The 24021-nt window shown below is 36.8% G+C and overlaps 1 protein-coding gene across 1 annotated transcript in view; it reads left to right on the forward strand.

Annotated features, from left to right (window-relative positions):
• TM9SF3 (transmembrane 9 superfamily member 3) overlaps positions 1–24021 on the forward strand; it is a 75834-nt gene that overhangs the window by 23728 nt on the left and 28085 nt on the right. The window contains exons 6-9 of the mRNA XM_059899856.1: positions 4094–4225; positions 5819–5985; positions 13223–13317; positions 16333–16463. Coding sequence (XP_059755839.1) covers positions 4094–4225; positions 5819–5985; positions 13223–13317; positions 16333–16463 — 525 coding nt within the window. The remainder of the gene's footprint in view (positions 1–4093; positions 4226–5818; positions 5986–13222; positions 13318–16332; positions 16464–24021) is intronic.

Raw genomic sequence — 24021 nt, forward strand, 5'->3', positions numbered from 1 at the left:
TAGAGATTGAATGTCAAAGATCCATGCCCTCTTGGAGCGTACATACTAGTGGGGGAGACATGCAGTAAACATAATAACTAAAATGTATAGTATGTTGAAAGATGTGTACGTGGAAAAATAAAAAAGAGCAGTTGGGTAAGAGTGCTGTGGGTAGAGCAAGTTGTAGTTTTGAGTACGGAGGTCAGGGTAAGCCTCTGAGATGGGCTTTTGAGCAAAAGCTTGAAGGAGTTGAAGGAAATAAGGAATGTGGCCATCTGGAGAAAGAGTATTCCAGGCAGAAGCAACACCATGGAAAGGCCTGTTAGGTGGGAACATGCTTGGTGTGCTTGAGGAATAGCAAGGAGGCCCGTATGGCTGGAGCAGAGCAAGGGGACGAGAAGTAGGAGATGAAGTCAGAGAGGCAGCAGGCGCCAGATCATCCATGGCTGCTTTAAGGACTTTGAATGCAAAGATAGTGTTTTCAGCAGGGTAATGGCAGATCTGACTTCTATTTAAAAAGGGTCTTTCAGGTTGTGATGTTGAAAATGGATTGTGTGGGAAATGGGGAGTAGCAGGGTTGCCATTGGAGAGGCTGTCGCATTAATGCAGGTGAGAAGTAAAGGTGGCTCAGACCAAGGCATAGCAGTGGAGGTGGCGAGAAGACGCCAGATTGTGAATGTATTTTGAAGGTAGAGCCAGCAAGATTTCCTGATGAATAGAAAGATAAAGAAGGTTTGAGAAAGACTCCACAGTTTTGGGCCTGAGCATCTATCAGAGTGGAGCTGCTGTCAGTGGGGTGGAAAAGCTGTATTTGGAGAGTTGGAGGGGAAGATCAGAGTACAGTTTGGGACATGGTGGTTTTGAAGTGTCTGTAGGATATCCAGACAGAGATAATGACCAGCTAGTTGGATATATCAATCTGGAGCTCAAAAGAGAGGCCTACAAATTTTGTAGCCATTGGCATATAAATAGTATTTAAAGCTGCGAGACTGAATGCAATTACCAAGGAAGAGTATGTACAAATAGAAGAGGACTAAGGACTGAGCCCTGGGAGCAGTAGTATAAGTTCAGGGAGAAAAGGAGAAACCAGCTAAGGGCCCTGAGGAGATATTGGTAAGGTATGGGGCGAAAAAAAGATTGTATGGTATCTTGGAAACCAAGAGAGGAAAGTCTGTCACAGAGCATAGAAAGATTAGTTCTGAATTGTTGCTGACGGGTCAGGTAAGATGAGTACTGAAAGTACCTGTTGATTCATCTGGGGTCATCAGTGAACTTGACAAAGAGCAGGTTTGGTGTAGTGGTGGGGCAAAATCTCAACAGAGCTGGTCTAAGAGAGAATGGGAGGGGAGGAATTGGAGGCAGCAAGTTTGCTACTAAAGGGAGTGCAGAAGTGGTGTAGTAGCCCGTAGGAAAGATGGAATCAGGAGGGGGGTGGGGGTTTGTTTTTTTTTTTGAAATGTAAGAAAAACATGTTTGTTATGTTGATGGGGTTCAGTAGAGAGTACAAAACTGATGATTCAGGAGATGGGGGAGAATTACTGAAGCATTTTCCTTGAGTCGGCAGGAGTGGATGGGATCTACTGTGTAAGAGTTGAGATTGTTTCTAATACAGTGACTACAAACACAGACTTAGGAGCCCCAGCTGGATACAGACTCTGTCTCTGCCATTTACTGTAACTGTGGCCAGATGACTCAGTTGTTTAGCTTCTTTTCAGTAGTGAAGCAGGGGTTATACTGCCTTGCAGAGTTGTTGTGAAATTCCATTTGACAGTGTATATAAAGCACCTGGTTCAGTGTTTCCAGAGCAGGTGCTCAGGAAGAGGCAGCCCTGGTGGTATAGTTAATCTCCAGTGTTCTAACATTTATGACAAACCTGGGGTGCTGCTTGTGGATTAGCAACACTCGGGGTGCTGGAGTCAGCAGTTCGTAGGGTTAGTAACCCCTCTGTGACATCTCATTTCTTTATTGTTTTAAAGAAGTATTTCCCTTGGTTAATAATTTCAGAATCATACATTTTATAATTTGGGGGATGAAGGAATATTATAAAATGTCAGGTTATTAGTAGTACATTGTAATCGGTATTAGTTTAATGTTTGTATCTTAGATTAGAAGATAGAGAGCTTTGCTAGAACTTTTTGCATTTTGGGGTGTATCTTTCTTATTACTAAGTAGTAACTATATAAAACTTTTTCTCTTCAAAAATTTGATAAATTGACTGAAAAGAGATATGAGTTTTATATATATATATATATATATATATATATGTAAATTTTTTTCTCTCTTGTCCTTTTCTGGGTCATTAATTTCCCAGAGTAGAAACAAAATCAAACCTTTGGAAAAGCCTATTATTATAGACTGCATTTATAAATCTTAAGTGATACTTCTGTGATAAACTTAAATTTATACAACCCTTTTTGGTAAGTATTTCAAAATATAATGCATTCATTATTTCCTTTATAATTTCAATAGGTATTTAATAAATAACTTGTTGAATGAAGGAAGAAATGATCTTATGAAGAGGCAGAGGCAGTTGACTGCCCCTTGTTTTTCAGGGGAAGCCATAGTTTATCAGTTGCCTGAAGCCTCTGGGTGGATAACAGCCAGCACTGCTTTTCACTCTAGTGCACATGCTCAGCATGTTAGCCCAAGTTAAAATCTAGTTAAAATCCTAATTGTACAGAACAGTACCTCCTTCATGTTAAATATTCTATGTATCTGTAGAAGTTTAGAGCAAGAGAATATCTGTGAATAACTAAAATATGTGTGTGAGAGGTTTTATGGAGGAGAGGGGCTTTGAGTTGGGTTTTAGATTGTAGATAGAATTTACAGAGGTAGATAGAAGTGGATCCCATGTGAGAAGAAATTATGAGAAGGATACAGAGGTGGAAGTGAATAAGCTGTACTTTTGGATCATTGAGGAACGGTAGGCCTGATTGGACTATAAGATACAGTGGAAAGAAAGGTTGGCTAGGTAAGCTGAGGTGGCCATCTTACAAGGGGCACAGAATATTAGGGAAAATAGTTTAGATTTGTTATGTGAGAAAATAGGGAATGTCGCTGTAAGTTTTAGAATAGAGAAGTGATATATGAACATGATGTTTCAGAAAGATTTGCTGGATAAGTTTTGCAGGATAGATTGAAAGGAAGGAGAAGGACCAAACATAAAGGTCGTCAACTAGGAGGCCATTAGAGCTATCAGGTATGAGGTGATGGCATGGAAATAGAGAGGAAGGGAAAAATAAATGAAATTGAGAGAGAAGAGAAATTTTGGAACTATCCATAAGGAAATTTTGGGAATTAAAATATAAAGGAATTGCTGGACAGTGCCACAGACAGTTGAAGTCAGATGTGCTGAATCTGGACATAATTTTGTGACAAATGTGTGGGTGAAATCAAAGTCAAGAGCCTTGGGGGCATTGAGAAACTATGGGGTACCTCAGAGTTGTCTGCACCATGGATAGCTGCTTTGGAGAGGAGTGCGTGATGCGACAGGGTGGAGAGGATGAACTGGAAGCAAGGGAAGCAGGTCATTCAGGAAGGTGGCCTGAGTTCATGGCGGGCAGCTATGATAGTTTAGTCTTAGAATTTTAAAGAGGTTTTCAGGTTGTTGCTTAGTTAGAGGGAAGGGAACTAATATTTATTGAGTATTTACTGCTCTGCGCCAGACATGGTGCCGTACAGTTTATATATGTATTAAACTGTACAAATCATTTACGATATAGTAGTATTTCCTTCATTTTTGATGTAAGAAAACTGGGGTCAGGGCCTGTGTTAAAATTCAGACCTGTTTGACTCCAAAACCCATGTTCTTTCTCTCTAATGCTGAGTAGCACATTCTATGTGGCCAAATTGTATTTTATTTGTACAATAAATTTGATTGTGATAATCCGTGTAAACAGTATCATACTTTTAATGCATCTAAAGCTTACTGGAAAGAAAGCCAATCCCTTTGATTACTCTTTCCCAGTATATCTTAGTTTTGGATTTTCATTTAAAAGTTTTTAGAAGGCTTTTGTGGGGTTTTTTTGCATTAACATCCCATTGTCCTCATGAAACCTATGAATTTTGTAACTGGTATTTCAAGTAAGTAATATTTTATTTTCTGTTATTTTAGATTCACTGGTTTTCAATTTTCAACTCCTTCATGATGGTTATCTTCTTGGTGGGCTTAGTTTCAATGATTTTAATGAGAACTTTAAGAAAAGATTATGCCCGGTATAGTAAAGAAGAAGAAATGGATGACATGGTAAGCAAACATTTTATGCTGTATTTATAAAACAATTTAACTCAGTGTTATTGAATGTTGGAAGCAAGTCCATAATCCTGAGGTCAGATGAGCTTTAGAATTCAGAATTTTCAGGTTTTAGAAAGGTATAAAGCTCCCTGAGGGGTCTCTAATCAAATATTTTAATGTTTTTACATGCCCTGATTACATGTCCTATAATCAAATATATTAATTTGTTTTCAGCAAAACATATGAATGTTCACCCTAAGTGGGATAAATAAACAGTATAAATAACCTCTTGTTAGTTCGCTCCAAGATTTGCCACCAAATAAGGATATGTCAAACTTGTGAAGCAGACTTTCACTTTTCGGAGCTTTTGATTTCAGAATTGCAGCTGGGAGGTCGTAGACTTGTATTGGTATCTTTCTAATGATGTTAAATATTGCATAAAATTGAGGGAGTAGGTGGAAGGATTGATTTACATTTAGTTTAGTAGGTTCAGAGGGGAGGGTTGTTTTCTGAATTATTTTTACTAAATTGTAGAACAGTGTCGTAAATGAGCAAAAGTGGTTTTTTTTGTTTTTAGTTTTTATGGCTGCACTGTGTGGCTTGCAGGATCTTAGTTCTTGACCAGGGATCGAACCCGTGCCCTCAGCAGTGAAAGCGCGTAGTCCTAACCACTGGACTGCCAGGGAATGTTAATGGCTATTCTTTTTTTTTTTTTTTTTCTTAATTGAAGTGTAGTTAATTTACAATGTGTTGGTTTCAGGTGTACAGCAGAGTGCTTCAGTTGTTAATGGCTAGTCTGTGTAGATATGCTCCATCATTAAATAAGTTTGGAAAACAGTTAAACAAATTAACATTTTAATATGCTCATGTGTTTTGTGAAGTATCAGAGGGTAGATGAAATATTTGGTGCCTCTCAAACATAGCTGACCAGAACCCCCCCCCACCCCGCAACCCAGTCCAAAAAAAAACACAAAGATTATCTTGAGGGACTGGTATTTCATAAGAAACACTGTTTTGGATACTTGCTTACTTGGGTTGAAAAGGCGAAATTGAATCCTTTTTAAAAAATGCTATACACAGTTAAATGATATTTAACTATTTGATATATTCCCTGTGTATTTTCTTAGGCTCCAGGCTATAAGGGAGATTTCTGCATTGCTAGGGTATCTAGTACTGGTTTTAATCTTCTTCAGTTTTGCTCTCCACCTGGCCCTCGCTCATATGTGAGCCTCAGTCATGACGTAAATGTCAAGAGTAGTGTCTGAAAGTAACATTCAGGAGCCATTGGGCTTTTCTCCCAATTTGACCATTTCTTTTTGTGCCTAGACCTTTTCTTTTTCCATTCTTTGAGATTCTCTGAGTACAACCAGGATCTACCTTCCTGAGCCTCAGTAATATTACAACACTTTAACATTATAACTTATTAAGGCAGAAATTATTTTAAATTTGAACAAATGTCTTTTCTTGATATTTTGAAACCCTTTTAATACCTTTAAGTTTGTAGTGAGGGAACTTACGACTGTAATTGTAAATTTTTACGTATTTTATGTATTTTAATTTCATTCTGAATTATTTTCTTTTCTTTCAACATATATATGTATATAGGATAGAGACCTAGGAGATGAGTATGGATGGAAGCAGGTGCATGGAGATGTATTTAGACCATCAAGTCACCCGCTGATATTTTCCTCTCTCATTGGTTCTGGATGTCAGATATTTGCTGTGTCTCTCATTGTTATTATTGTTGCAATGATAGAAGATTTGTATACAGAGTAAGTTCATGTGCTTAACTTTATTACTTTTTTGTTGTTCTTGAATAGTTTTAATAATTGGAACCTTTAAGTCAATCATAATTAAATATTTGCTTATTTCAATTATCTTAGAATTTAAATAGCCTAAATATCATTATTGCAAACAAATAATGAGCAGTATTCTTCAGCTGTAAGTATATTTTTCTGTTATATCCTAAAATTACTAGCCTTACTGAACATTTTGGTTGGTTATAAAGGTTATATTCCATTAGAGGTATGAGCAGAATTAGTTACAAATCAGAGTTGTTTGACAAAGTGAATAGGCACTTTTTTGAAATCTGACGATCCAATTAGATCTTCATAAGAAATGCACAAGGATTACACATTTACTGAGTTAGTACTTCACATCTGCCTCCAAAACTTGGAGACTCTACAGACAGAAGAAAGCATTGTAAATAACAGTAAAAAGAGTGGTGGAAAAGGCACATGAGGTTAGAAAAATAATTGGATGACTTCTTATCCTATCTTTACATGGTTTTCTGGTACATTTTTTCTTTGAAAACAAAACCAGTTGCAAGAAATTCTTTTTTTTTGATAAATTTATTTATTTTTGGATGCGTTGGGACTTTGTTGCTGCGCGGGGCTTTCTCTAGTTGTGGCAAGCGGGGGCTACCCTTCGTTGCGGTGCGCAGGCTTCTCATTGCGGTGGCTTCTCGTTGCAGAGCATGGACGTGGGCTTCAGTAGTTGTGGCACACGGGCTCAGTAGTTGTGGCTCGTGGGCTCTAGGGTGCAGGCTCAGTAGTTGTGGCGCATGGGCTTAATTGCTCTGCAGCATGTGGGATCTTCCCGGACCAGGGCTCGAACCCGTGTCCCCTGCATTGGCAGGCGGATTCTTAACCACTGAGCCACCAGAGAAGTCCTGCAAGAAATTCTTGATGTGAGGCCTTTGGATCATAAGAAGAAGTTGTACATTCACCAAGATCTCAAGTCCCTATTTAGTTGCCCTATAACCTTGTGCTCAGAGAACCATGACCTCAGCAAAGCAAACACGCTCTGAGCCTGGGGTATAGATGCCACCCCATTAAGTCCTCAGTCAGAATGACACTTGTCCCCAGTTACATCTCGTACCTCTGTTTCAGTTCATGCTGCCTTCTTGCTTAAATGTGCTTGGCATTTGGTGGACAAGCAGTAAATTGTTTTGCTGAAAGCATGGCTCTTTAGTTGTATATTAAATATTTAACTATACTAAATTGCTGTTTCTACCACTGGACAGTAAGCTCCTTGAGAGCAAGGACTGGGTCTTATCTTTGCATTCTGAGAGTACCTCAAGAACTTTGTATATGCAGGGTACTCAATCAGTGCTTGTTGAACTGCAGTGAATGTGTATTAATCAACAAAGTTATTTCTCTGTAGTTTCTGTCATATTTCTTTAATATAACCTTTGTAATTTATTTACTGCATAAACCTTAAAATAATTGGCCAAAACCTAAACTTCAGTGTTCTGGTAGGTAGTTCTTATTTTAGGATATAATATATTTCAAATGAAATCCCAAATTCAAGAAAAGCATTTCAAATCTTTCAAGAAGTCATGCTTTACATTAAATGCTGGATTAAATGCATCACTACGGAATTGACACTGACTGTATAGTCACAGTCTTTTTTTTCTTGAATTTTTGAATTTTATTTATTTTTTATACAGCAGGTTCTTATTAGTTACCAATTTTATACATATTAGTGTATATATGTTAATCTCAGTCTCCCAATTCATCCCACCACCACCACCACCCCCCGCCACTTTCCCCCCTTGGTGTCCAGATGTTTGTTCTCTACATCTGTGTCTCTATTTCTGCCCTGCAAACCGGTTCATCTGTGCCATTTTTCTAGGTTCCACATATATGTGTTAATGTACGATATTTGTTTTTCTCTTTCTGACTTACTTCACTCTGTATGACAGTCTCTAGATCCATCCATGTCTCTACAAATGACCCCATTTCATTCCTTTTTATGGCTGAGTAATATTCCATTGTATATATGTACCACATCTTCTTTATCCATTCGTCTGTCGTTGGGCATTTAGGTTGCTTCCATGACCTGGCTATTGTAAGTAGTCCTGCAATGAACATTGGGGTAGTAATTCTTTTTGAATTACGGTTTTCTCTGGGTATATGCCCAGTAGTGGGATTGCTGGATCATATGGTAATTCTATTTTTAGTTTTTTAAGGAGCCGCCATACTGTTCTCCATAGTGGCTGTATCAATTTACATTCCCACCAACAGTGCAAGAGGGGTCCCTTTTCTCCACACCCTCTCCAGCATTTGTTGTTTGTAGATTTTCTGATGATGCCCATTCTAACTGGTGTGAGGTGATACCTCATTGTAGTTTTGATTTGCATTTCTCTAATAATTAGTGATGTTGAGCAGCTTTTCATGTGCTTCTTGGCCATCTGTATGTCTTCTTTGGAGTAGTCACAGTTTTATAAGTTAGTAGTGGGTAACCTCTCCTAGAATCCAAGTTTTTGCTTTGTTCCTTCTCAAATGTTAGGGTTACAGCGTTGGCAATTCATTTTTTAATTCTGAAGCTGTTCTGCTTATAGACCTTCGGCTTTTAGAAATAAGAAACCGCATCTAATAGATGGTATTAGTAGGCAAGTCATGCATTGTTATTTTAGCCTGTCATTATTATCGATGGTTGTTCTACATTGTGCTTATTTGAAGTGAACATATACTTAATCATTTACATGGTAAGTACTACAGCTGTGAGTATTATTATGATATCAGTATTATTATGATATCAAAATGACTAACATCATTGAGATTCCATGTTAGGAGCTTTATGCTCATTAGCATTTAATCCTCACGTCAGCCCCGTAAAGGGACTATTATTATCTCCATCCCACAGATGAGAAGAGTAAAGCTCAGGGAGGTTAAGTAATTTGAGTAAGATCACACAGCTATTAGTAAAGGGTGTTAGTAAGCTGGGATTTGAACCTAGGCACTCTTACTCCAGAACGTGTCTCTTAATTTTCTGGGCTGTAGAAATGAAGATAGAGATAGTAAAAATACAAAGCGGTGAGAAAATGAAAAACTTGCACATAAAATTTGTAAGACTCGCTCCAGAGTAGGAATCTAAAGGATTCCAGAGGATAAAAAGCAGATAATGTAACATGTGAAAATTACTTTGCTCAATGATGATCATAGCAATCAGGGAAGAAAAAAATATTTAGATAGGTAGAGGATCAGCATCAATGTAGGGATGCCAGTTAGCGTGATGTTAACCCTTGAGAAGGCATGGTGTTTGAGAAGGTGTGGGTAAGTCTGGTAAAATGCAGCTGCTGTGCTGAAACGTGCTTTGCAGTGGTGAGATGGCAAGTGCAGGTGAAGCAGCTACTTAGATGTCACCCTCTTCCCCCCACCCCCAGTCTTGGAGAGATGAACAAGGAGGACAGTTCCCCACTTCAGCAGATTTTTTCAGTGTAGATGAAAATGGTCTATTTTGGGTGGAAAATACCCATAAAATATTTATGAGCAAAGAGGTGCAAGGGTATGTCTGATTTTTAAAACTGTAACTTATACTCACACTTCCATTTAGTGGAAATGTCTCTGGGGACTACAAACTTAACCCGCTAGTAGTCATTTTGGACTCTCAGTCACATGAGCAGCCTTTTTGAACTCTCTGTCAGTGTTCACACACCCAGTTATAAACAGAATGGATCAATTTGTTAATGATAGTCTGGAAGAAATAAGTTAGTATGTGCAGTGTTTAATTGGATACTTGAAAAAACAAATCCGGTTTTTATTTTTATTTATTTATTTATTGTATTTTTTAACATCTTTATTGGAGTATAATTGCTTTACAATGTTGTGTTAGTTTCTGCTTTATAACAAAGTGATTCAGCTATACATATACATATATCCCCATATCTCCTCCCTCTTGCATCTCCCTCCCACCCTCCCTATCCCACCCTCCCTATCCCACCCCTCTAGGTGGTCACAAAGCACCGAGCTGATCTCCCTGTGCTATGTGGCTGCTTCCCACTAGCTATCTGTTTTACATTTGGTAGTGTATATAAGTCCATGCCACTCTCTCACTTCATCCCAGCTTACCCTTCCCCCTCCCTGTGTCCTCAAGTCCGCTCTCTACATCTGCGTCTTTATTCCTGTCCTGCCCCTAGTTTCTTCAGAACCTTTTTTTTTTTTTTTTAAGATTCCATATATATGTGTTAGCATATGGTATTTATTTTTCTCTTTCTGATTTACTTCACTCTGTATGACAGTCTCTAGGTCCATCCACTTCACTAGAAATAACTCAATTTTTGTTTCTTTTTATGGCTGAGTAATATTCCATTGTATATATGTGCCACATCTTCTTTATCCATTCATCTGTCGGTGGACACTCAAGTTGCTTCCATGTCCTGGCTATTGTAAATAGAGCTGCAATGAACATTGTGGTACATGACTTTTTGAATTATGGTTTTCTCAGGGTATATGCCCAGTAGTCGGATTGCTGGGTTGTATGGTAGTTCTGTTTTTAGTCTTTTAAGGAACCTCCATACTGTTCTCCATAGTGGCTGTATCAATTTACATTCCCACCAACAGTGCAGGAGGGTTCCCTTTTCTCCACACCCTCTCCAGCATTTATTGTTTGTAGATTTTTTGATGATGGCCATTCTGACCGGTGTGAGGTGATACCTCATTGTAGTTTTGATTTGCATTTCTCTAATGATTAGTGATGTTGAGCCTCCTTTCATGTGTTTGTTGGCAATCTGTATATCTTCTTTGGAGAAATGTCTATTTAGGTCTTCTGCCCATTTTTGGATTGGGTTGTTTGTTTTTTTGATACTGAGCTGCATGAGCTGCTTGTATATTTTGGAGATTAATCCTTTGTCAGTTTCTTCATTTGCAAATATTTTCTCCCATTCTGAGGGTTGTCTTTTCGTCTTGTTTATGGTTTCCTTTGCTATACAAAAGCTTTTAAGTTTGATTAGGTCCCATTTGTTTATTTTTGTTTTTATTTCCATTTCTCTAGGAGTGGGTCAAAAAGGATCTTGCTGTGATTTATGTCATAGAGTGTTCTATGTTTTCCTCTAAGAGTTTGATAGTGTCTGGCCTTACATTTAGGTCTTTATTCCATTTTGAGTTTATTTTTGTGTATGGTGTTAGGGAGTGTTCTAATTTCATTCTTTTACATGTAGCTGTCCAGTTTTTCCAGCACCACTTATTGAAGAGGCTGTCTTTTCTCCATTGTATATTCTTGCCTTCTTTATGAAAAATAAGGTGACCATATGTGTGTGGGTTTATCTCTGGGCTTTCTATCCTGGTCCATTGATGTATATTTCTGTTTTTGTGCCAGTACCATACTGTCTTGATTACTGTAGCTTTGTAGTATAGGCTGAAGTTTGGGAGCCTGATTCCTCCAGCTCTGTTTTTCTTTCTCAAGATTGCTTTGGCTATTCGGGTTTTTTTGTGTTTCTATACAAATTGTGAAATTTTTGTTCTAGTTCTGTGAAAGATGCCATTGGTAGTTTGATAGGGATTGCATTGAATCTGTAGATTGCTTTGGGTAGTATAGTCATTTTCACAATGTTGATTCTTCCAATCCAAGAACATGGTATATCTCTCCATCTGTTTGTATCATCTTTAATTTCTTTCATCAGTGTCTAATAGTTTTCTGCATACAGGTCTTTTGTCTCCTTAGGTAGGTTTATTCCTAGGTATTTTATTCTTTTTGTTGCAATGGCAAATGGGAGTGTTTCATTAATTTCTCTTTCAGAGTTTTCATCATTAGTGTATAGGAATGCAAGAGATTTCTGTGCATTAATTTTATATCCTGCTTCTTTACCAGATTCATTGATTAGCTCTAGTAGTTTTCTGGTAGCATCTTTAGGATTCTCTATATAGTATCATGTCATCTGCAAACGGTGACTACTTCTTCTTTTCCAATTTGGATTCCTTTTATCTCTTTTTCTTCTCGATTGCTGTGGCTAAAACTTCCAAAACTATGTTGAGTAACAGTGGTGAGAGTGGACAGCCTTGTCTTGTTCCTGATCTTAGAGGATATGGTTTCAGTTTTTCACCATTGAGAATAATGTTGGCTGTGGGCAAATCTGGTTTTTAAACTGATTAACTTTGAGAGACCCACAGTTTTCTAAACATGGGAGTGACAAACTTTTATATTATGCCACACTTGTATTTACCTATATATTGATGCAATTAAATATTGCAGTGTTTTAACTTATGTATCTTCTTTAAGAAATGGAACATAATTGTTTGAACAGAAGAGTGGTACATGTTTCAAGACTGTATGATGCCTTTGTAGGTGGACAATGGAATGTAATAATAATTATTATCCAGAAGGTGGTTAATTTTTGCAAGTTGTATATCCTTCCAGTGCACACATTAGTGTGATACTCTTGTAAATTCTATTTAAAATAGTATTCTTTATCTCAAACTGACAAGGTTATATTTTCTATCTATAGTCTTTTACCTTCCTACTTGTGGTGAGTTTCAGAAATGATCTTTATTTTTAGTGAGTTAAGTACATTTCTATATTATGGCAAATGATACTGTCATTTTATCATTTTAATATTTATCTTTGCAATTAGGCATTTAAAATATTTTGTCCAGTTTTATTCAATAGGAGAGTTGGTCTGAATTGCTTAGGTATCATTATTGGAAGAGGAGGTTAGAAATTGTTGATCTGAGTTAATGTTGATTTGTGGACCTATGGATTTTTAAAAACGTTTTTAACAGTGTAAAGGAAACTAAATAGGAAAAGTCTCAGTATTATACCATTTAAAGTAATAGCAATAATATAGGTTATAGTACTTCCATTTTATTTCTATCAGCAGGCAAGACTCTCCAGCAGTTAAATTATAAAGAGGAATATTCTAATCATTTTTCTTAACAGATGAATATCCTTTTCCATATGATATGATTGGTTCACAGGGTTGCAAAACAGTTTTAGTGCCAGCTTCTAATATGTTTGCCAAAGAACTGTGAAATATTTGTTTGAATATTATGAAATTTAACTTCAAACTGAAAAAGAATTAGGATCAGTCTGTTATTATTTAAGTGCAATTTTAACTAGAAATTCATTCACTAGGCAACCTTTTGAGGTCCTTTGCAGTCCAGAAGGATATTTTTGTGTTCCTGCTAAATTTATTTTTGAAATTAAACTAATGTTAATGTGATAGACTATATGATATTTTCTTTAAATCATTGGTTTTAGTTTATCATATGTGTTGTTTTGCCTTTTTAGGAGGGGGTCAATGCTCAGTACAGCGATATTTGTCTATGCTGCTACATCTCCAGTGAATGGTTATTTTGGAGGAAGTCTGTATGCTAGACAAGGAGGTAATTTATGAGTTATTGCTTTGTATTTTTAATTATAGATGCTAATATTACACTGTGAGGTATATGGAATTTAAAATGGGCAGTACAGCCATTGTAAAGTCCTTTGTTATCCCATTTCACATAATCTCCACCAAACCTATTATATGTTCTAATTTGCTTTTATGGAATCCTTGCATTTTATTTCCTAAAATTATGAATAATGAATAGATTATCTCCATTGTCCACTGTGAATTAGCCCTGAGGAACATGTAGGAGAGAGCGTATTTAAGTTATTGATATTATTTTGCTTTGAGGTGCCTAGTTCCCTAGTAATGCTTCATGGGAGGTTTCCACATAGAATATATAGCTTCAGAGCCGAATGTAAAGGCATGTTTCATGGTTTATGGATAAATGTCTGGGCAGTGAAGGAGCATAGGAAGGAAATCTGTTTACTTTTGTTGACTCTTAAATACTTACCAAAGGACACTGCACAAAGATTTTCTGTCACAATCTTTTGCTAAGAGAGCTTCATCTTGAATACCCCCTTGCTTCCTTACTATTGTGACCTGGAAATGACGGGGTATACATGGATGATACGAGGATACTGCTCCTTGGTGTTTCTTTCTGTGATGGCATTCAGGGTTTTTAAGTTCCTTTTTTTCCCCTGTAATTGTTTGGAGTCAGAAACGTGCTAAAAGTAGTAGATTTGCGTATTTTAGTTTATGAATGAAGGGTTGTTGAAAGACGTTAAAATTATATTTCTAAGGATAGAGACTTCTTAATGTGATTTTCCCAGCCCATCCTAAGCAGTGTCATCATTAGGGGATTCTGCCTTCTTTTAGTAGACATATCGTCTGTAGGAGCTCAGAGCATTTAAAATTCCCTCAGGATATCCTGGTTTACCATGGCTTTTTAAAAAATTGGTCCTACCAGACTTAATGTGGTGTATACCTTCAGCAGAGATAGTTCTCTGGATTGCCTGAGGGAGTGTCATTGCAAATTCCTGACTATTTTAGTTAGCTGTTCAGTTTCTCTGTTCTACGTCTAGAAATGGGAAATGAGTCTTAGCACACAGGTCTACCATCCTGAGGAAATAAGGATGCCTAAGGTAACTCCTACTTTGAATTTAACCTGAGAACTAGTTAGGCTAAGAATTGTACACTTTATGACCTCCAGAAAAGTCTCCACAGCAGAAACAGATTACTCAAAACAGGAAATTTATTCATCCTTGGACATAAATTTGCTTTTAGTCCAATTGCAAGTTAAGAACACCCAACCAAACTTTACTATACTTATTCTTGAAAGTTGACAGAGTTCAGACCTAAGCCTAGGAGTATCAAATCTTACCAGGAATAATCTAAAGGTTATTTTCTGATTGACAGTGCCCTGAGGAGGTCTGATCATGTCCTGATATTTTGTCTGAGTGATCCCTAAAACCAGGTGAATATAGAGGTCAGCCCAGAGAATCAAGAATTCTTCAGGTTATCTCAGGATTTGAACTACAGTGGAGCTCAGAGACTTCACACTGTCCTCAGTGCACTGGATAGTGCTCCAGACCCAATTTAAAGACCAGAGTCTCCAAGGGTGTTGGGGAGTAGTAGGAAGCACAATGCAGATGCCTGGGCTACTGATTGTACCCAGTGGAATGTGCGTGGGATTCTTTCTGACTGTTGGAGGGAAAGGGAGAAAGAGAGTTGAATATAGCTGAATATAGAATTTATTAACCCGTGTCTGAATCTGAGAAGATAATGGAAAGTGCAGGAAAAGAGAATGCTAGGAAAGAGTTGGAATTTAATAAGAGAAATAATCATTTTAATTAGTTCTTACCCTTTTTGTGCTGTTGTTCAAATGCTGAGTATTAGTTTAGAAAGGAGGGGTTCTTGAAACGTACCTGAGAAAGAAATTAAATAGAGGCAAAAGTTCAGAATCAAGGAGTTTTTCTGGAAGAATGTCAAGATCTGGGGTAGTAATTCTATGAGACAGATGTTTGAAAAGAACTTTACATAGAAGAAAACAAAAGTTAGGATATTGCTTGTTTTTCCTGTAGCACTTTCTGTTTGGGTCCTGTTGCTTATGGTTGTGGGGCTGAACTTTAATAGTGATCCCATGTTAAATCTTTACATTACGTTCCTGAGCAGTATGGAGATGCTTCCTGGAGGTGTGCTTGCTCATGCACTCTGCTGTATTAGAAAGATAGCTCCTGTCGTGCTTCTGGTCATTATGAACTTGATTAAAATTTTTTTGATTACATAGTTTAAAAATTCTTTCCTTGGGTTATTTAAATAATAGATTCTCAGTGAATAGAATTTTGACAATACAAAGAGGTTCAAAGAAATAGTAAAACTTATAAATATTTAGTTCTAATTGCTGAGAGGAAGCTCATGAAACACATTCTATTGTTTTTTCCTTTTGAAACAGAAATGAATTTAAATATATGTTTATAATCATAATTATAGAGCTAAGAGTAAATTTAGGGAACGTTAACCCAGGGAGTTTTAAACTTTTGTTTGTTTAAAGCAGTGTAACCCTCTTTTCAAATGAGAGCATATACGAAACTACAATGTGTGAAACTGTTGAAAATGAACTTGTTCTGTTGAAGCAGGGCTGGAGGACCTGGGCCCTTCCTTTACCAGTGACTTCATGGGCACCTCTTAGAAGCTCCAGAACTCCAAGTAACACCTAGGTGTTTGAAACCACCTTTCTAGGCCAACTTGTAGCCCAGAAAGATTGAGTGGTTTACCAACATTCACAGCGGTTCAGTGGCAGAATCAGGACAAAACACCAGAATATTTTACCAGAGTTCATTGCTCTTTTCCAGTACACCCACATCAAAAGCATGTTTCCACTAGACATACTTGAATAGCTGGACTGGTCTTTTTTAGCTGTTGTTTTGAAACAGCTATTAGTATGTCAAATTTAAGTTCTTTACATTAAAATTTTAGATAATTTGGTACTAAATAACCACCTTTTAAACATTAATATATGTCTGTCTGTCTACCTAGCTCTCTGATTGTTATAGTTTCCCTTTTCTTTCAGGAAGGAGATGGATAAAGCAGATGTTCATTGGTGCATTCCTCATCCCAGCTATGGTGTGTGGCACTGCCTTCTTCATCAATTTTATAGCCATTTATTACCATGCTTCGAGAGCCATTCCTTTTGGAACAATGGTGAGTTGCTTGCATCTTACTTTTAAACTGAAATAGAGTATAAGCATTCTCTAACGTGAGGCGGGCTGTCTCTCCCGAGTACCTCTTAGCTAGGAGTTCTGCTGTTTGCAGCCAGTCCCTACCCAGTCCTGGAAAGTTAGGTAAAGAACTTTTTTTCTTGATTCTGTCAACCAATAAAGTGAAAGAACAGCTAGGGAGAAACTGGTGAGTATATTTTAGAGGAAGAATGATGACACACAAGCAACATGGGTGTTTTAATGTGGTAGGTGAGTGCAGTGGTAGGAAGTGAAGACTCTCCATAACATTTTTTTTTTTTTTTGGTAACAGTGTACTATTTTTAGAACCTTATGAAAGCATCTATATTAATATTGATAATATATGTGCTATAGATATTAAAATCCTATCTCATATCTTACCTGTTATCACAGAGTTTGAAATGTTTTAGATTATTTAAATATATTAAAGCTAAAGCACGGAAATACTGGCGCTTTACACAGTTAACTCACAGTCTTCAGATTCTTCCTGTTGTCTTTTTACTAGAAACAGAATTTTAGGCCTGGAGTAGACTTTAGTCTTAATGTACACTTTGCAGACGTGCGCACACATGTACATATATGTATGCGAGTTAGAAGGTGGTTACTGCTTTTCAGAGAGGCAGTTAACTTGGTTAAGGTCATACAGATAGTTAATGGCAGAACTGTAACTGGAACCCGTATCTCCATCTGAATTTTAATTTTGTTTTGGCTTTCTTTCTATCGTATGGGAGTTATTGAATGGTTTTGCAGAAATTCCAGATGATTGGTTGTTTTACAGTCCAGGTTTTTCAAAGACACCTTGCATATATATTTTTACTAAGTCTTTAATATTTTTTATTTAGGAATATTTTGCAGATTGCTTCAAAATTGAAAGCTTTTGTTTGTTTTTGCAAGGCAAAGTAACTGATAAACGTTAGGAAAGGGTAAAGTAATTAATTACATTCATTAATTAACTGGAAAAGAATTTGCTTCATAGTAGTTCCAGGCCATCAGGAAGTATCTATAGAGATTCAAGTTACTTCTTAAAGATGATCTACTGAATTAATTACTTTCATAATGCTTTAAAAATTAAAATTCTGATTCTGTTATAATTTTCATCATAAAGTTTTGAATTTGATGTGAAAATTATATTTCAAAGTTGCTTTGTTTCACTAAAATTATAAATTTTACCACTGTGTAAATGGTGTTTTAAATGCTAATATTCACTGTAACTTGCCTTTAGATAATTTAATAATTACTAATTATTCAAATACAATATCAGACTCTCTGCTGAGCCAGAGATGGTTTGTAAAATTGATATTTGGTGTATAAAAGACTGGCTGTTGGTGCTTAGCAGCCCTCCACAATGTCATGGTCTTAATTTGCATTCTAATTTGTAATGAAGGAATGCTGAGTGAAGGGCATTCCACCGCCCTCAAGTTTTAATCAGGTGTGTGTTCTAACATTTTTTGCCTCTTTTTAAGAGTATCAGAACTTGTTTAGAACATGAAATTTAAGAATTGATGTGAATGTTTGACCTAGTTGTCCATTAAGTGTTTTAGCTACTTAAACTTATATTTTAAGTTATTTGACTTGTTGACATTATGAAGGAAATGGTTATATATTCTCATAAACTCCATGGTTCTCAACCTTGGGTACACATTAGAATCACTTGGGAGTTTAAAAAATTTCAATGCCCAGGGCTTCATCCTATGCCAATTTATCTGTCCTGCTTTAAACCCAGTCTCTACTATTTACCTGATTCTAGTTCCCAGCATCTGAGGATGGATCTGTCAGCTGAAAAGCTCCCAGACCACATGTGTCTGAGAAGCTGGTTCTCCTACTAAAATAGCCTAGTTTGAAAATCAGAGTCTTCAGATACTCTTATATGCTCTTCCTGAGGCCTTAGCTCATTCTGTCCCCCATTCCTTTGATCTCTTGGACATTGAGCCTCTTCTCTGGTGATCTTAGCTCTGGTTCTGTTTTCTCAGAGATTCCACAATTGAAGGCTTAATCCAGCTGTAGTCATAGTGACTTCAGCCTCTGTCTTGCCCTACAGAGGCACCAGAACAATGGGGATTTTGCCCACTTGGGATCTGGAGTCTTGTCAGAATACTGCGTTTGTCCCCAGGACTAGCCCAAGATAAGATTGAAAATGGTTGAAATTTGTCTCTGGACCCCAAATTCTCTGCTCATGTGTACGTGATTATACATAAAAAGCCATTAAATCCATGCCAGATTAAACTTGTTGAATAATAGTCAATCTTAGCAGGTTAATAAAGGTAAAAGAAGCATAAGTAGAGGGTGGTAGTGGTTATCTCAGCTAATGTCTAGTGTCCCAGGCTTAAGGCATGGTTCCTAGAGAGTATTACAAAACAATGTAAGAGAGCATTTAAATGAAACTTGGGGTCAAAGACTGTTCAGAGATGAACATACCTGTTTCTGAAGTTGGTGTGTTCTGGCAGAGGTACTATACAGAGAGTCAGAGAGAGTGTACTTCAAATTAAATTGAATCTGGTAAGGTAAAACCTTTTTCCTTTGGAATTTGTTCAGAAATGATTTAGGTGGTATACCCAGAGTTTTTGGTCCTATGAGAGTTTCTTGGGAAAGAGGAAGGGTTTGCCAGGATATTCTGAAAAAAACATTTTAGGCATCAAGTCTTTTGTGGGTTGTAAATCTCAGATTCTTAATTTAATGTTATTGGAGGCTTTCAAAGGACAAAGAACCAAGTTGCAGAGTTTTAAACTCAGAGGCAAGGTAGCATAGAAACTAATAACCTTTCTCATCTAAATATTATTCAGCTCAGAATGCATTGATAAATCCTTGACTTATCATACTTTATGGTGTTGTCTCTTAATGGGTAGAATAGTTGATGGAGAAGTAACAGGGGTCATGAGCCATGTCATATTTGTCATCTTGAGGTTTGTTTTAGCTTGGGAGGGGAATCATCAGAAATAGGCCCTAGGTTTTAGGAAATCAGATTTCACAACTATTTAGGGAAATGCTCTCTCATGACCCAAGTCTTGGGCCATAACTGGGAAAATGGCTTGAGAATTTGAGGTTTTTGAAAAATGAAATTCATGGGGACTTCCCTGGTGGTCCAGTGGCTAAGACTGTGCACTTCCACTGCACAGGGTGCAGGTTCGACCCCTGATCAGGGAACTAGGATCCTGCATGCCGTGTGGCGTGCTGCTCCCCCACCCCAAAAAAAGAAATTCATGATATATAATCAGAAATTAACACAATGAGGGAAAAATGGAGACAAAGATTAATGGATACATGCTATTTTGTGATCTCTCAAAGGCTGTGAGAAGAGTACAGTATACCTAAGTATAAAAGAATACCAAAGTTTATAAAAATAGTGTTAGAAAATCTCCATTTCCTAACCTGAACTCTTGACAAGTGCTAAGGCTAACAAAAGGATTTTGTAAAAATATTTTGATAGCAAGACCAAAGGCTCATTACATGGGATCAATGATGTAACAGAGTAAAAGAAGAATGGCTCTATCTCATTCTTTCTCTTTTTATTTTTCATCAAATAAAATAACCTTCAAACAAGAAAAGACAAGAGGAAATAATCCCTGATAAGAGGGAAGTGAAGCCTTAGATAAGGAGATTGATTGTACAGGAGTACCCAGCCGCCTTAGCAGTAAGTTTAGTTGCTCATATAAATGATCTTTTAGAGATACTGAGAGATCATGCTGATAAGTAATGCTTGAATAACTGTATACGACAGAGGCAAATTGTTTTTCTAGAAGGAAAATGAAGAAAGTGGATTCTCCCTTACAAAACATAGTGAACTTGATGTTGATGAGGCACAAGATTTTAGAATGTGTTATTAAAATTTACTTTTTAAGTCACAGGAAGTAATGAACATGAGGAGCTATTATGGATTCATTAAAACAAAAATGCCAGAACAACTTCAGTTCCTCTCTTTGGTAGGTTTTAGCAAGACTAGAAGAACAAAAGAGTATAAATAAAGTATTATATCTTGTTGGACAAGATGGAGAAATGTGGGTAGAATAGTACAGTCAGGTAAACATGTAAATAATTATAGAATTAAAGTATTGGTATGATATTACCCATAATATGTCACATACTATCTTTTAGTAGAACATGACAGATATTCTTGACTTTGACCTATTCAAATCATTGTTGATGACATATAAAGGCACAGTGATCTGATGATTAAATTGAACAAGGACATGAGATGGGTGTGGGGCAGGGACTAGTAATATGGAATGATGAAGACAGCATCTAAAATGATCTCAACTGACTGAAATGATGTGCCATATCTAACAAGATGAGTTATAGTAAGGACAGGTACATTTGCATAGCATTTTCTACTTTGCAAAACACTTTCACACCCCTTGTCTCACCTGGTTTTCAGAAGAACTCAAAGAGATAGAGATAGTGGTATGCATTATCGTGGTTTTACCAAGCAAAAAACTAGGATTCAGTTTTTCACTTAAAGTCACATTTTCTTTGTTGTGGTGCTGGTGGTGGTGATGATCTGTTTTAGTTTTTTTTTCTTTTTTTCCTTTCTGCCTGGAATTCAGATTTATGCCGAGAGCAGTGAATGAAGAATGTTTTATGCCTTTTTCGGTCTGTATATTTTTACAGCTGTATTGAGGTATAATTAACATATGATAAATTGTATCTATTTAAAGTGTGACAAGCTTTGATATATGTATATATTTGGGAAACAGTCACCACAATTTAAAAAAAGGTATTTATCAAGTCCAGAAGTTTTGTTGTATACCTTTGTAATTTATCCCCTTTTCCTTCTCCTTCCTTCCCTCTTTCTTTTTTCTTTTTTTATCTATTTATTTATCTATCTATCTATTTATTTATTTTTGGCTGCGTTGGGTCTTCGTTGCTGCGTGTGGGCTTTCTCTAATTGCTGCAAGCAGGGGCTACTCTTCGTTGCGGTGCGCAGGCTTCTCATTGCGGTGGCTTCTCTTTGTTGCGGAGCACGGGCTCTAGGCGTGCGGACTTTGGTAGTTGTGGCATGTGGGCTCAGTAGTTGTGGTGCACGGGCTTAGTTGCTCTGTGGCATGTGGGATCTTCCCGGACCAGGGCTCGAACCCGTGTCCCTTGAGTTGGCAGGCGGATTCTTAACCACTGTGCCACCAGGGAAGTCCCTCTCTTTCTTTCTTTCTTTTTTTTTTTTTACTTTAAAAATTTTCTTTTTCCCTTCCCTTTTTCATTCTCAGGTAACCACCAGTCTGCTCTCTGTCATCTTAGATTAGTTTGCATTACCTAGAATTTCATATAAGTAGAATCACACAGTGTGATCTTTTTTTTGTCTTTTTTCACTCAGAAAATTATTTTAAAAGTCTCTCGATGTTGCATATATTAATAGTTTTGTTCCTTTGTATTGCTCAGTAGTATTTTATTGCAAGGGAAGTACCACAGTTTGTTTATCCACTTACCCAGTAATGAACTTTTGAATTGTTTTCAGTTTTTGGCTATTACAAATCAAGCTGCTGTGATTATTCATATGTAAATCTTTGTGTGGACATATTTTTTGATTCTCTTGGATAAATAACTACAGTGGAATGACTGAGCCATATGATAGCTTAACTTTTCAAGAAGCTATTAAACTTTCCCAAAGTGGTTTTGCCATTTTACATTCCCACTAGCATTGTATTTATAAGAGTTCCAGTTGCTCCACATTATCTCCAGTACTTGATATGGTCAGTCTTTTTAGCCATTATAGTGGAAGTGTAGTGTTGTCTCATTGTGGTTTAAATTTGCGTTTCCCTAATGACTAATGTTGAAGATATTTTTGTGTACTTATTTGCCATCCATATATATTCTTTAATGAATGTTTAAATCTTTTGCTTATTTTTTATAGGTTGTCTTGTTGAATGGTAAGAGTTCTTTATATATTGTAGATACTAGTCCTTTGTCTTATATGTAGCTTGCAAGTATATTCTCCCATTTTGTGGCTTGTCTTTTCATTCTCTTAAGAGTATCTTTTTTTTTTTATGGTTTTGCCCCACATCTGCTTGATATTAATTGGGCAAGACGGGGACATGCTTTTTTTTTTTTAATTAATTAATTTATTTTTGGCTGCGTTGGGTCTTCGTTGCTGCACGCGGGCTTTCTCTAGTTGCGGCGAGCAGAGGCTACTCTTCATTGTGGTGCGCGGGCTTCTCATTGTGGTGGCTTCTCTTTGTTGTGGAGCACGGGCTCTAGGTGCGTGGGCTTCAGTAGTTGTGGCATGCAGGCTTAGTAGTTGTGGCTCTTGGGCTCTAGAGCGCAGGCTCAGTAATTGTGGCGCACAGGCTTAGTTGCTCCACGGCATGTGGGATCTTCCCAGACCAGGGCTCAAACCCACATCCCCTGCATTGGTAGGCAGATTCTCAACCACTGCGCCACCAGGGAAGTCCGAGAGTATCTTTTGAAGAGCAAAAGTTATTAATTTTGAAGTCCAATTTATTGATTTTTTTCCTTTTATGATTTGTACTTTTCTGTCCTTTTTAAGAAATCTTTTGCCAAATCAAAGATCAGTAAGTTTTCCTCATATGTTTTCTTCTAGAAATTTTATAGTTTTAGCTCTGAAATATAGGTCTATGATCCATTTGTAGTTTATTTTATATATTGTATGAGTTAAGGGTCAAGGGGTTTTGTTTTGTTTTGTTTTGCTTATGGCTATTCATTTGTTCTAGCACCATTTGTTGAAAAGATTACCCTTTCTCCACTGAATTCCCTTAGCACTTTTATTGATAATCAAGTGACCACATATCTATGTGGATCTATTTCTGAACTTTTTTTTCTGTTGCACTGATTAATTTGTTTTTTGGGTTTTTTTGATGCCAGTATCACACTGTCTTGATTATTGTAGCTTTACAGTAAGTCTTGAAATCAATTCTTTTTCAGAGTTGTTTTGGATTTTTTAGGTTCTTTGCATTTCCATGTTAAGTTTAGAATTGGCTTGTCAATTTCTACAAAAAACCCTGGGGTTTTGATTAGGATTGCATTAAATCTATGGATCAATTTGGGAAGAATTCACATCTTAACATTATATTAAGTCTTTTGATTAATGAACACAGTATCTCTTGACTTATTTAGGTATCTTTACTTTTTCTTTGTAATGTTTTATAGATGTTAATGTTTAGGTTTTGTACAGCTTTTATTGAAATTACCCCTAAGTATTTCATATTTTTTATGCTATTTGTAAATGGTATTTTTTAAATTAAAAATTCTGATTGCTTGTTGCTAGTGTATAGAAAAACAGTTGATTTTTGCATGTTGGCTTTGCATCCTGCACCTTTGCTAAACTCACTTATTAGTTCTAATTTCTTTTTTGTAGATTCCTGAAGATTTTTTTACATAGATTGTCATGTTGTCTGAGAATAAAGACAGTTTTATTTCTACCTTTCTAATCTGTATGCCTTTTATTTCTTTTTCTTGCCTTATTACACTGGCTAGAACCTCCAGTACAATGTTGAATAGAGGTGAGAGCAGACTTCTTCTCTTGTTCCCAATCTTAGGGGGAAAGTATTCAGTCTTGTGCCATCAAGAAATATTACCTG

The sequence above is a fragment of the Balaenoptera ricei genome, chromosome 16 (assembly GCF_028023285.1).
Source record: "Balaenoptera ricei isolate mBalRic1 chromosome 16, mBalRic1.hap2, whole genome shotgun sequence".
Classification (NCBI taxonomy): domain Eukaryota; kingdom Metazoa; phylum Chordata; class Mammalia; order Artiodactyla; family Balaenopteridae; genus Balaenoptera; species Balaenoptera ricei.